The sequence below is a fragment of the Vespula vulgaris genome, chromosome 1 (assembly GCF_905475345.1).
Source record: "Vespula vulgaris chromosome 1, iyVesVulg1.1, whole genome shotgun sequence".
Lineage (NCBI taxonomy): Eukaryota > Metazoa > Arthropoda > Insecta > Hymenoptera > Vespidae > Vespula > Vespula vulgaris.
In genome coordinates this window covers 10123569-10137947 of record NC_066586.1, presented here as the reverse complement: position 1 = coordinate 10137947, position 14379 = coordinate 10123569, and the positions used below count along the sequence as shown (strand labels likewise).

Sequence of the window (14379 nt, the reverse complement as noted above, 5' to 3'; positions counted from 1 at the left end):
GAAAGCTGATTGATACATCTACTTTTATTATTCGCGATTCGATGAAAAATTCTATTAAACTCTCATTCTCTCTTTCTTTCCCCTCTCTTTATTTTCAATATATCGTCAAAATGTATTCCCTTTTTAATCCGCTAAAAGAAAAAATTTAACGTTTTATTAATTATTCAGCTTCGGTCGCTTGCACGTCGTGCGTTAAAATTCCATCCCTTATCTCGGTTGGCTTGACCATCGGCAAATTTATTTTGCACCTGAGACCTATTTCGGTAATACCTGGCGTAACGTTAATAATCGCCTGTGTAGGTTTATACCTCGATGCGATTCGTGAAACGTATTTAAAGATAGTAGGCCGAGATGGTGCCCGAGAATAAACTTATCAGGTAGATAAATGTGACAACGAATGTGAACTAGCTTTACCTGCAAAACGTGGAACGATCCCAAACGTCCATTATTTCCTTTCGCTATCTAGCGCAGATGCACTGCACTTAGCAACTCGGCGCTTAAATGCGAGCATCTACCCGTCGCTCTAGCGCAGATGTGAGATTCTACTTCACGATTACAACGTCCATATCTCTTAACGAACGCAATTATGATCTGTCGATTAGCCGCGATAAAACCTTCCTATCGAATGTAACCACCGTGGTAGAATATTAATTATGTCTAGCGATATTTAATGCGTCAATAAATTTTCTAAATAGGTACACGCATTTTACAACGATTGGCTCATTAAAAGAGCCCTAAGTCGTTTAAACAACATATTTACATATCACCTATTCATCGACATTTTTCTTCTACACCGGTATACTTGAGAATAACGTAACGTTTTATTCTACATTAGCATACTCATGAATATTATCTCTTAACGCGATAATCTCTTCCATCACGAAAGGTTCTTTGTCGTTTGCACGATAGAACGATTCGATCTTCGAACGTGCCCTTTTCTTCCTCTTCCTACGAGCTCGAACGTAACAAGGTGATTTTATGATTATCACGGAACTCATTGTTCATATGTTCCTAGGAATTGCAATAAAAATTAATGAAATATTAGCGACTATGTTTTTAGCAACATTTAGTATAATACCTAAGCGTATAGTAATGTAACTTTGCATGCATGTCTGCGTTTCTAAAGGAAAGATGGACACGCGAGCATAGAATACCATGGTGCCGCTAATAAGTGCTCTCAAATTCCGCGTGCTTGATCGTCGATCGTTCCCGTAGATCATGATCCAGATCCTCGAGGGACATTCCTCCAAACCGCACGAAGATAAGCGACCGCGCTGCAGATTCGACCAACGGAAATTTCGCGTAGTACAATTACTAACCGCGGTATGGTCACCCACTAGCAATTTTCCTCTAGGGAGAGTTCAAAGGATTATGCCGCAACAGAACCAGCCGATCGATCGATATACGCTTCGATGTGCTTTCAAGCATCTAAGTATCTTGATCATGTCCGATAAATGATTACTCGATGATAAAATGATTACTCGAAGATAAAATGCACATTTTCCAAACTATTACTCACCTTGATCGTCGCGTTGTGGGATCTTTCATGACCATAACCTCTGTGATATCTCCATACTTGGTGAAGTACTCTCTAAGGCCCTCTGAAATAAAAAAAAGAAGAATAAAAATAGGAATTACTCGTCTCATAAAAATCATTCATCGTTTATATATATATATATATATATATATATATATATATATATATATATGTTCTCCATAAATATATTCGCTATATGCGATAGTGAGTGAATCGTCCTGCGACATTGCTGGGTAATAAGAGCTATTGTTTCGGTGGTCGGAAAAAATGACGTATCAATAGTTAATAGCCAACAGACCTTGCAGGTAAAAGGACATACGAAGTTTGTGAAAAGACGTATGAAGTTCGTGAAAAGACGTACGATGAAGCCGTAAAACCGTTGTTAATTGCGCAACTATTAATTACTTTCGTTTAGTTTTAACTTTCGTCGTTAGTTTAGACATTGTGCAGCAACATGAAGAAAATTAAATCAAAAAAAGAGAATCTATTGCAACAAATTGACGATGAGAGGGACGCAAGTGGCGGCCTGGAGAATTGATAGAGAAGCCTTAAATATTCAGGACTCTCGAAAAATTAAAGACGACAGCGACATGAACGGTAACTAGAGAAATTGGTAGAGAAACACCTTAAAACATCTTCGAAATTTAAAGATATTTAGTAAGAAAAGAACATTTGTGGTCGAATGTTTTTATAGAATGACTGAATGTGGAAGCCATTCTGTATTTTATTCCATTTAATATAAGTAGTTGTTCGTGGAGAGGTTAACCGAAGAGTCCCTGGATAACTTAATGGTTAGAACCGCCGCTCGGAAAGCGAAAGACCCGGTTTTGAGTCCCGGTTCGAACTACCTGACGGCTTAACTTTTTGACGAGTTTTACATATATGTTACATCCATTGAATGTATGTACCTATATTTTTTACGTGTCCTACATATGTATTATATCCATTGAATGTATATACTTATATTTTAAATTTACATCACCTGGTTTTTATATATCCGTCTTTTTTCTTTAACCAATTGATAGATTCTAAAATCACACCTTTTAAATATAAAGACCAAAATAGCATATCACGCGAACCCTCCTCGAAGTACGTACATACCACTCGGTAAAGCCCTCGCACTCGTTTAAATCCTTTCGCTACAGAATTGGTAACGAACGCCAACCGAAAGGATTCGGCCTATTACCAAAACTTTTGTAATTGCGAGCGGCTTAAGCTCTATTTAAAACCGAATTAAAACTTTCATTTTTCCCCTCAATTCGCATCGCCCGAAGGAATCGAACTGATCCGCGTGACGGGTATACGTCCGCCTGCCGTTCTCTATCTCCCGGTGAAACGCGAAAAACGAACTCGAGCAGGTAACTTGTTAACAAAGATCGCTTAACGATCGTTTAAAAATCAAACTCGAGTGTCGGGAAAATAGTTTTATGAGTAGAAGAATCACGCAACTGGAAAATACCGTCGGTCTTGCACGTCGCAAATTATATATGAAAATCAATTCGAACGTAAAAATAACATGACCTATGAGACTTCGAAATTTCATATAGTACGTTCCTGATTTGACGAAAATCTCTTGGAACGATGCGACGAAGGGGATCGTTGACAGTAATTGGAATTAGTAGATAACAGCACGACTTGACAGTGCCGAGCATAATCCGCATACCGTGATAAACTCGTGGTGCGTGCATCCACGAGAGAGCTTCAGCTTAACTCGCCGTCGTAGGGAGCTAATTACTCATGCTCGATATACGAACGTGAGCTTATTGACGCTCGCTCGAAAATATATGTATATGTCATTATTAATGTTCGTTGGATATCTGAAAAGATTATAATCTAGCGAAAAATTATCTGTCACGTTCCTTTGATGATTATCGAACCGCGTCGTAATTAATTTGTAACGAGACGTTATTGGTCTTACTAATTCGATCTTCCCAAAATTAAATAACGAAATTAAATATCGATTCGCTTAAAACGCAAGTATACGTATAAACTTGTAGCTTTTGTAGAAAGGAGATTTCCGACGAGACGAACTCAAATTGGATCGTATATCCTACGGTGCAATTTCTATTCGCATAGGATACGAGTAATGAAGACAACAATTTATTGGAGACTACGGCAGAATCGTTGCAGGACACTGTAAAGGCCCGATGGCACGTAACATAGTGTAACCAATCTCGAGTACTTTCCGACCATGGTACCCCTTCGACCTCTTCTTCTCTTCTCTCTTTCCCTCCCCTTCCGATCTTTCCTTCCTTTGCCACCTCTCTCTCTCACACTCTCTCCCTCCCTCTCTCTCTCTCTCTCTCTCTCTCTCTCTCTCTCTCTCTCTCTCTCTTTCTCTCTCTCCCAGCAACGCGTAGTTATATCGTAAAATGGTGAACCCTGGCGGTGAGCCAATATGGCTAAGCTCCAAATATATCTTACACTCTATCTAATTATACGCTGTTTTATCCAGACTGCTTTGAAAACCTCGTAATGCTCGGTAGTTACTAGTCTATTCGGTTGCAAGTGCTCTTCTTCTTCGATAAGTTGGAGATACGCTAACGCGATAGGCTACGAAAAGAGAAAATTATGCGAAAGTTTTCCTTTTGCTCGACACGTTTCTTCCTCGTTTGGTTATCTTTACGGATTTACCAAGGAGAATTCAACGGAAATAGTTCTCACGGACGCGTTCGAGAGAAAATTTGAAATATACTATAATGGTGATCACTAGTTTAACAGAGGAAAGATCGAATGAGAAAATTCGTTTCTTCCGCGACTACACCGATGCGCAATTGACTTTCTTTAGTCATTAGTCACTCTGTAATATCTTATAATTAGTTACATTATTACGTTTCGCTTTAAACTTCTGCCGGTATATTATTCTACAATTACGGCGATGATATCTCTGAAAATGGTGAATTATGATAACGGGTCGTTCAGCCGAAACACGATATTGTAGTCATAAAATATCGATCGTAAATAACTTATTAACTAAAGATCCACAAACACACACATATACAACTAATCATCTTTATAACGCTATCGGATATTATTATTAGTTCTGCAATAAATTTACATAGAAATTTCTCTCTTTCGACAGTCAAATTTCACGAAATTTTGGTGACAGTAAAGTTGGATATGAATCATTCCGAGTTGACTGACAAGCAAACGTAAAACGATCAGGAATCTCTAAAAGCGTAAAACGATGAAGTTTTCCTGAATCGAATCGTTTCTTCTACACTTCTAAACCCTTACTCTCTCTTCTACCATTCCATTATTCTCCGTTTGAGCTATGAAAATGTCGTTAAGTCGAAGAGGAGCAAACCGTGGGACGCTCGCCGATGCTTCTTTAATTTGTCTCGGCGCGGATTGATGGAAGCAATTTCGTCGTTTGCGAGAAGGTACTCTTAAAACGTCCTCGAGAACCCGCGAAAATTTACGGGCGTCATTTCCTTAATTGTTCCTCGGCACGACTTATTTTTCACGCGAAGAATCGGCGTTGGTGCACAATTCCTTGCATTCTTTTGCCTTCTCGCTCGTACATAGGAAGCAAGGAAGAAAGGAATTTCCAAGTTCTTTGGCCCTTTACCATACCCACGCCTACCCAAGCTAAAATTTCTCTACATGAAGAAGGTTTCTTGCACTCATAATTATGATTAAACGAGAGAAAATGGGACAATTTTTTAATGAGAAAGATCGAATATTAAACAAACAATTTTGAACAATTTCAAAAAGTCCTGGAAATCATTTACAAATTTTTTTTAATGTATAATCACGAACTAAAAGATTGTTACGTTAAAATAAATTCATCGTAAAATCATCTCGAAAGCACTTAAAGTTGATTTTTCTTTTAGATGATAAATTCAAGAAACACGTTTACGAACGTTACGGTGATGAAAACGCGTGACAAATGTTCAGGACGAACTACTTACACATACTTGCGTTTTGCCAAACGACGTTCAAGTCGAAAGGAATTTCATATCGTTAATCTAAAGTACATTAGTAAATCTTAAAGTAGTAAAGTAGATGCATTTAAGTTCGAGGGTAGGAAGGACCGTTGGCACAATATAAACAACCGAGCGCGTGGCATTTGATATGCAGAATAAAAGATAGTTCGCATTCAGATTAAAAGAAGAAAATGGTAACGTGTGAGTCAAGAGAAGTAATCTGATCTAAGGACGGTAGGACAAAGCATCTTTGCTTCTAAACTCATGCGATCGCTCGAAATTAAATCGGTGATATTGTTACACTTTCTAAGCTAGCTAGTACGATGTTATACGCCACATTTACGCTGCGACTAGAGCATTCGTCAACATTAATCAAGCCTTTGTATCCTTTAATATTTAAGCACGTGGCACACACAGTGAACGTGAATACATAATAAAAACCTAAATTTACGCGTCAAAGCGCAAAGGGTCAATTAAATTATTATCAGCCTCGGTATTTCTCTTTGCTATTGGGATCTATACACCATCTTGAAAAAAGGAAACAACGTTTCAGCAATAATTCTAATTCTGAAGATCCAGAAAGAAATATAACGAACGGTAAAAATTTCTTCAACGAGGCGAAAGTTAAGCCGCTATTTCATGTCATTTCCAAGCTCAAGCAGGCCAACATCGAGTGCCTTCGAAAATTGCCCAACCAAGCAAATTTGAAGGCATCTCGAAGCGAGTCAAGGATACTGTATTCTCTCTCTTTTTCTAACTCCCTCCCTTCCACTTTTTTCTTTCTCTCTTTCTTTCTCTCTCTCTCCCTCTCTTCTGACATTTCCTTTTCACATCCTACCTCTTAGCAAAACTTGCAATATAGAATCAAGTTCTCAAAACATATTGGTCGCCATATTTAGAAAGTGGAAGAAGCAGAAGACGGAAAAACGTAGCGGTGGCTTTCATTCAAATAAGATGCCGAGGTTGCGAGAGAAGAAGAACTAAAAAAGGAGGAAGGAGAAGAAAAGGAAGTGGAAGAACCAATACAGCAGCGGTACGTCGGTGAGGAAACGAGAAAAGAAGAAAAAAGGCGTTGGTCCGTTCGAGTGTTTTTCTATTCAGAGAAGGGTTCGTATAAAGTTCTATATACGCGACTTCTATCCCGTTCTATTCCATGGATGCTGAGATCTTCAAGAGAAGTAGAGATCGAGTAGAGGAAGGGACTTGGAAGGAGGGAACGGAGAAGCCTGTTCCCCATTCCGGAGAACCGTTCATTGAAACGAATGGCCTTGTCTACCCCTTTCTTCTCATCCTTCTGTATCTCATATCTCTGTTCTTCCTTCTTTTTCTCTTTCACTCTTTCCGAACGCGATCCCAAATGCTCTCATCCTCTTCGCAAGGGTTATCTACGTCTTCATCTTTCTCTTTCCTACACCTCCTTCTCCTTCTTCTTTCTCTTCTTCCTCTTCTACTTCTACTTGTTTCTCTTCGTTTTCCTCTTCTCCTTTATTCATTCTTGTCATCCAGAAATCCATCAAGATTACTTATTCTCCGCCAAAAGGAAACTCAAAGCTCAACCTAAAGCATTATTTAAATAAACACGGAGTTACTGCTGCGTGAAAAAGCAAACGAGAAAGGAGAGGTTGGAAAAAAGGATGGAGGCGTGCGCAATCCAGGGTTATATTAATGGCTCCTTATTTGAGCGAAGAAAAAAAGGAGTACCCACCTTCCTACGATCTTAGAAAGATGAGATTTCCCACTTGTTAAGACAAGCCGCGTCTTCGATAATAGATTATTATTTTAGTACAGTGTTTAAACCTGAGAGTGAATATAACACGGGACGAGAAAGAAGAGTAGGAAACTTGAAGATAAATATGTGTGTATGATAATATTGCGAACCATTAGACTTTTACTTATACTTTTTGTGATTGCCATTACCTTCCGTAACGATTAATCTTTCATCACGCTAGACCAGTTGTCAAAGTAAATTTTCATTTCAACAGTGCAATGTGAGAACAATGATTACCCGACAACTTATGTGTCAGTTTGCAGTAATAAATAAATAAACTTCAGTCTGTTGTTGGCCAGAGAAACGTAGTAGATCTCTTTGCTGGACGAACTTTGTAGCTTGAGAAAGATAAAGATGTACAGAAATACAGAGAGAGAGAGAGAGAGAAAGAGATGAACAAACAGGAGCAGGAGATGAAAGAGGGGAGCGTATAACTCTATGTTTCATGTTGTTCTCGTTCGCGTGCCGGTCTATTTTAACCATCACGCAGCATTCCAAAAAGACAGTGCTGTGGACATGCGCTTGCTTTTATGGATAGCTATTAACCGTTGGCGTAAGTACAAACTTGACTTGAAATTTGGACTAGACCAATCTGAGAAGAAAAAAGAAACTGAAAGATATCATTTAATTGTCTCTCGAGCAAATATTAAAAATCGCTATAAAGTTGTACGCTAATCGTTCAATTTTGCAAACTTTTTACATTCGAATATCAATGAGGGGTAACATCGAAGCGTGCAAACGATCCTACAAAAAGTAAATAATGAAGGGAAAAATTAAATGCGCGTTAAAAATAATAGTTTCGATAACGAAAGTTGCTTCCTTACGATGCGTTACGAATTACGCATTACAACTGCATGTCGGCAAGTAAACCTTCAAGAAGATTGATCGATGAAAAAATTTAATCCATTTTTCTTGGAATATTTAATCAATCAAATTCTGTTTTTGGATTTTCCTTGAACTGATTGGCATGAAATAAATTGTTTAATGGAAATGAGTTTACGGACCATAATGTTGAAATAGATTATCTTAAACATAGTCAAAAAATACTTTAAAGATAATTAACAAAAACTAGATACACGTAAAGTTAGTCGACAAAGTAAGGATAAAAAGGCGATCGGAAAAAAGAAGACGGCCTATTTATATACGTTCTATTTATATTCTAGAAAATAGCAAAAAAGGACACTGACATTATAGTCGTAGATTCTGCTGGAGGGCCGATTCGAGTAGAAAGAAGAAGAAGGTAGAGAGGAGGAGAAGAAAAAGGAGGGAGGTAGCGGAGAAAGAAGAGGAGCGGAGAGGAGTTGATTTGGTAGGCACATATAGATTGCTACATAGGAACGTAGGAGGGATGACAGAACCTGAAGCCTACCTGGCCACGAGCCAAGCCCGTTCTTCTACGAGTTGCGATAGTGCATACTCGATGCATAGTGGGTATCTAGCCACCACTCTGTCCCCACCACTCGGTCGCATGGGTGCCCGCATTGCAGCTATGGCCCACCATTCTAATGATGGCAACCACGCAGGTACAAATCTACCCAACCCCTAGCGCCCTCTCATTTCTACCGCCTCGGACCTCCCTCTACCCTCCAACCTCAACCCCATCTTCTTTACCACCAGGCAAATTTACCGTAGCTACCTTGCGATACGATTTTACACTGACATTTTCTTTTATTATGAATTAAACTCTGTCTTTCTATGTCTTGAACCAAAACTTAAGAAACGATCTATCCTCTTTCAAGCTATCTCATATTTCTAAGATTCGTAATAGTAAGGAAACGTATTCGTTCGTAAATGATTCATCAGGTTTTCCGCGAACTTTACTTGCATATTTCTCTCTCTCTCTCTCTCTCTCTCTCTCTCTCTCTCTCTCTCTCTCTCTCTCTTCCATTCTTTATACATCGATACTTCTTCGACGATTTATGGTATCGAATTCGACATAAAGCCGAAGGAAAATCCATAGAACTTCTTTTTCCGATCGTGAACGATGGTCGTATAATGATAGAGCTTAATCCCATTGCTAATGAGGAGGGTAAAAGTCGACGGGACTTTACAGAGAGCAGAAAGAAAGAGAACCACCACCGAACGGGTGCAACGAGCAAGATCAGCGATGTTCCGCGTAAAAGCAAGTAACGTTCGAGAGAGGAAGATATATATATATATATATATATATATATATATATATATATATATAAAGGGGATATCCATTCTTGTTACTCCTGGAGACATCTTTAATTCATCGAATGCGGATTGCGGACTGAATCCTTGATGAGCTTTATTCCACATCCGCGCGCTCGAACTATTGGATCCGATGAGAGATTCTCATACGATAATACGCTCCGCTAAGCCAGTACTCTACGTCTCACTTACACCATTGTCTTCTTTGATATCTTTCCATTCTTCCCTTTTCTCTTCTCTAGCTCTTTCCTTCTGTTTCCATCTCCCTTTCTCTCTCCATTCTTTCTCCAACTCTATCCATCTCTCTCCCTCTCACCTTTAACTCGCCGTCGAACAGTTCGGCTCTTCGCCGCACTACCCACTTAAGAAGCTTTCTTGGAGCTTTTTCGATTTCGACTTTCTCTTTCTCCGTCTTTTCTTTCAGCTCCTCGCTTCCGTGACAACCACCTCGTCCCGTTCCAATCTCGGATCCTCAATCCTTTCTCGTTTTCTCGCGGGAAATCGCGCGGAAAACTAGCCAGTAAAGATCCTCTATTCTTTGTCTCTTTAGATCTCTCTGTCCGTTCGTTCTGTCTCGAGTACTGCTGGATTGAGAGTTAGAACAGTCCTACTTCTCTGGCCGGTAATAGGAATAGCGGTAATACCGTTGGAGAAAGATAGGTCCAATCGAAGATCTCGATCGATCTCTCTTCGATCAGCTACTCTCCCTTAGCATCGTTTATCTACGTTCCGTTCTTTCCGCGATTGACAAAATACACGAGCGAATGCTTTTACAAATGGAGTCCGCTTACGCTCTAGGTCTCTCAAGATATTTCGAATTCATAGACACTACTTGATTCAAGTATGTCGAGAGTAAAGTAATAGTTTCGTTTATCGTATAAAACGATTCATAGTTCTTTCAAACGGTTCAACAATAACAATCCCTATTACTTAAACGTCATTTGTACAAATCGAGTTCTTTATTTTTCTAACCGACATACTAGATAAAGATTCAGCGAGCGTTTCGTTGAAATCCTATAAGCTCGTTCCAATAACCAGCCAACCATCGGTCCTACTGCTGAGTGTTGACTACAACTACTACGACTGCGAGAACGAGGTTGACGACGTGGTAAAACGAGAAAAATCGTATGAATGCCATGAATTGTCCCTCATTCATTTTCAATGGCACGATATGAAATTACCTAAGCAACTGAACTGAAGCGAAGTCTAGTGATGAAATTGGAAAAAGAAATAGATAGTGGTTGAAGTTAGAAGAAAATAGAAGGAGAAAAAGAGAGAGAAAGAAAGAAAAAGAGAACGGAGTATGTGTGCCAGCTAGCAAAAGAGGAAGGGAAAGAAAGAGAGAGATAGATAGATAGAAAAACACGGGCCACGACCGCGATTGCAAAGAGTCTCTGCGCCAAGCCTAGTTTAATAATTCAAATCTCTCAGTACTCGAAAAATTGAATTTAATAATTCAATCCAACAGGAAACACCGACGGTTACGAGCAGTGGAGGCCGCTGGACCAGCAGAACCCGATCAAAAATGCAATATCCAGCTCGATGTCTTAATCCGATTTCACTGGCGTATGCTTCGTTTTCATTCGTTATCTCTCACCTTCTCCCTGCCCTTTCATCTCTTTGTCTTTCTTTTTTTTCTCCCGAATCACTAGATTTCCCTCTTCTTTCCTTTCTACATCCACTACCGTTATATATAATAGTATTTCATATGCGCCTAACTATATCAAAAGTAGGCACGCACACATAATTAAATTATGCGGTACAAATCGTCGAAATGCTGTTATTAAAATCGAATTATATTTTCTATTCGCAGCTGTGAGAATTTTCATTGGCAAAATGTTCGGAAATATCGAGCAACGTATCATGAGCATTTTAGAATATTTTAAATTCACTGGAATGGCTTTTATTTCTAACCAAGCAAAAGCCGATTACGCAAGGCGATATTGATATTGAGAAAGGGGGAAATGAAGAGAACGAAGGGGAAAGCGAAGACGAGCGAGCTCGTGCATAGACGCATTAGTTAACCTTCGTTAACTTCGAATTGTCCTCCCTGTTGAATTTAATGTATCGGTGACGTCAAAGCAACGTATTAATACGATGTAAAGCACAAAACAAGAAGAGATGAACCGGTGATACCTCGACGAATAATTCATCCGTAGGAAGCTGTATGTATACGAAGAAACGATGTTATTCATGAAAATCTAAGATGGCAGCTCGTAAAGTCTCCAATCAACCTTTCATTCGTATCATTCTTGCAAGGTATTGGTATGAGTGACAGTTACGAGGTCGAAATATTCGATAACTTCATTACGAAACAACATAACTCGACACGTCATATAAATGCTAGTACTTTTAACCAGAGCAAAAGAGATAGTATTGTCAATGCCAGAAAATATCGGTCACTTATTCAAACATAGATCGCTTATAATTAGACGCATGGATATATAGTGAAGGTACACGTAAGAGGCAAGGAAGTATCAAGATGCGCGAGTATTCGAGGAGGAATATCACGAGGAAATCATGCCAAACGCACTTGTGCAATGAGATTCAATGTTTGCTTCTATCTATAACGATAGCCTGCTTTGAAATCGATACCTGAATTAATTAGTAAATCACTATCAATTATTAATCAATGCTGAATATGCATACATACATATATACATCACATACACACACACACACATGTATATATATATATAAACTTAATGTTAAATTACTATATTGCAGAAAAGTCAATATTTTGTTTCTTTTCGTAAATTATATAACGACAAATCGAACTATACGGACGATTTTCGAAAAATTAGTGCAAATTCTTATGAAACTAGGTTTTGTTCAAAAAAATATCTTTTAGTGTCAACTAATCGTAAATCGAATATCAATTCGTAGTTTAATTTTTCACGGGAAAATTATTCAAGATGACACATAACTTCGGGAGTCGCTTTGGCATCAGGATGAGAGAGCCATACTTATATATAGAAACCTGGATCCGTTGATTAAGATTTGTGATTAGTATTTATTTTGGTTGTGTTTGGGTCGGATTCCGCGACGCTAAACTTGGCTTGGGGCTTTGTGCCCTGGTGCAACTCGTTCTATTAGCCTCGATATCAGTCCTATCTTTTTCTCTTTATCTCTCTAACTCTCTATCTTTCTTTCTTTCTCGATGTGTCAGCGATAGATTCCGAGAATACCCCGATCATTTTTCTCGTGAAAACTTTTCAGAGAATTTGATTTGAGCGGGTGATATTCGTTATTGGATGGAATCAATTGTTTCAATTCGACAATTTCTCAATGTCATAGACACGGGAAGGAATCATCGGAAAGCGTCGAAGCCCGTTTCATCGTAGGTCACTCATTGTTTTCTTAACTACGCCCATTTAAAAATAGTCAAATCGGGAGATTGGGAGGTTTCTCGTTTCGAAGATATCCGAAAATGAGAAATTCGAGAGTTTCCTTGATTCTCAAGAATTTCGATTTTACTTCGACGACGGATATTGATGAGAAAGAAGTAGATAAAGGAGATGGGAGTAAAAGAAGAGTGATAAAGGAAGGAAGAAGAAAGTCGTCCTTGTGTCGATGGTACGCCGTTAGAAAACAAGTTCTTCGAATCTGCGATATTACTGATACGTCTAGCAATTATTGCGGTGGAAAGCGAAATACCGGCTTCCAATTAATGTGCCGCGTTTGTTCGTTCGTTCGTTCGTTCGTTCATTCGTTCGTTCGTTCATTCGTTCGTTCCCTCGTTCGTTCGTTCGTTCGTTCGTTCGTTCGTTCGTTCGTTCGTTCGTTCGTTCGTTCGTTCGTTCGTTCATTCGTTTGTTCGTTCGTTGCTTTGGTTTCGTTGATTTTTTGCTCGACACTCGAACGAATATTCACGGGAACTTTAAAAAGGAAAGAAGAAGGAGAATGGAACGTACATAACGCGCGCGATAGTTGATGTTACTTATAAAGAGAATTACAAAGAAAGTGGTGAGAAAAGACAAAAAGAAGATGATACAGATAAATAGCATGTTAGGCGAATGCCGAGGACACGATATGCGCCTGCAAAATTAGAATCCGCTGACGCGCCACGCTGCGTCAGCCGCTCCTGACGTTGTTGGCTTTAATGGGCTCGATACCTACCCTCCTCTCTTAATTTGTGATTTACTGGAAAATTGCCGGGCATAAAATATTCGCACGATAGTCGGGCAACCGTTAATCAAGCAAAAAATATTTCCTCGAAGCGATCATTAAGCGTTCCCATCTTTTATATTACCTTGTCAACAAAATATACATGTTAACTTAACATTATGCCGAGAAAACCGAATAAATTATTATTTCTTATTTTTTAAGATTTTTATCAATTATCAAAGTCTCTATTTATATCACTAATTAAGATGACTCTTCGTGTATGATGTTGAACATATTAAATCTGCAATTAAGTTTCTTTATAATTGAATATTGTTGTATTAATTTATATTACATTTTTTAAATAGGGTTGGAAAAATCGAATATTGATGATAAGGAGAGACTTAATGTGTTAAGTAGAACATAATGTGTTATGTAGAATTACTACTTGTTTCACGAATGAAGACCGTTTCAGCGAAGTTGATTACCGCGCGAATGTATACATGCAAAGCGAACGTAGCGTCATCAGTAGAAAAGCACGAACATGCGAGATGAAAAAGGGAATATGGTGATATTTTGCGAGAGGATTTTACATGCATTTATTATCGAACAAAATTTTTCTAGTCTCATGATAGTCTCAATGGAATAGATTAATGTGAAGTTAGCAAGACTAGATCAGTAGAAATTAATTTATACATAATCTTCTTTAGAGTCGATCATGTTGACGTGGTACGAAGGATATACACGAAGATGTGAAAAAGATTAATCCATAAAAGGATCTTATATTAAGCCTTAAGTCTTCACTGAAGTAACAAAAAGAAACTTTCTGTCGCCTTTTGTGGCTGCATGTTTCAAAACATTTTCAA

The 14379-nt window shown here is 38.6% G+C and overlaps 1 protein-coding gene and 1 long non-coding RNA gene across 10 annotated transcripts in view; one reads left to right on the top strand and one right to left on the bottom strand.

The window, feature by feature from the left end:
• Nucleotides 1–14379, bottom strand: part of LOC127068004 (RNA-binding protein Musashi homolog Rbp6) — a 594260-nt gene that overhangs the window by 365293 nt on the left and 214588 nt on the right. For all 9 annotated transcript variants that reach the window (XM_051003560.1, XM_051003549.1, XM_051003597.1 and 6 more), the window contains exon 3: nt 1520–1601. In XM_051003560.1, the coding sequence (XP_050859517.1) occupies nt 1520–1601 (82 nt within the window). The remainder of the gene's footprint in view (nt 1–1519; nt 1602–14379) is intronic.
• On the top strand, nt 6009–13078 carry LOC127068138 (uncharacterized). Its single transcript, XR_007782838.1, has 3 exons — nt 6009–6063; nt 6366–8757; nt 11223–13078. It is a non-coding gene; the product is annotated as an uncharacterized LOC127068138 (long non-coding RNA).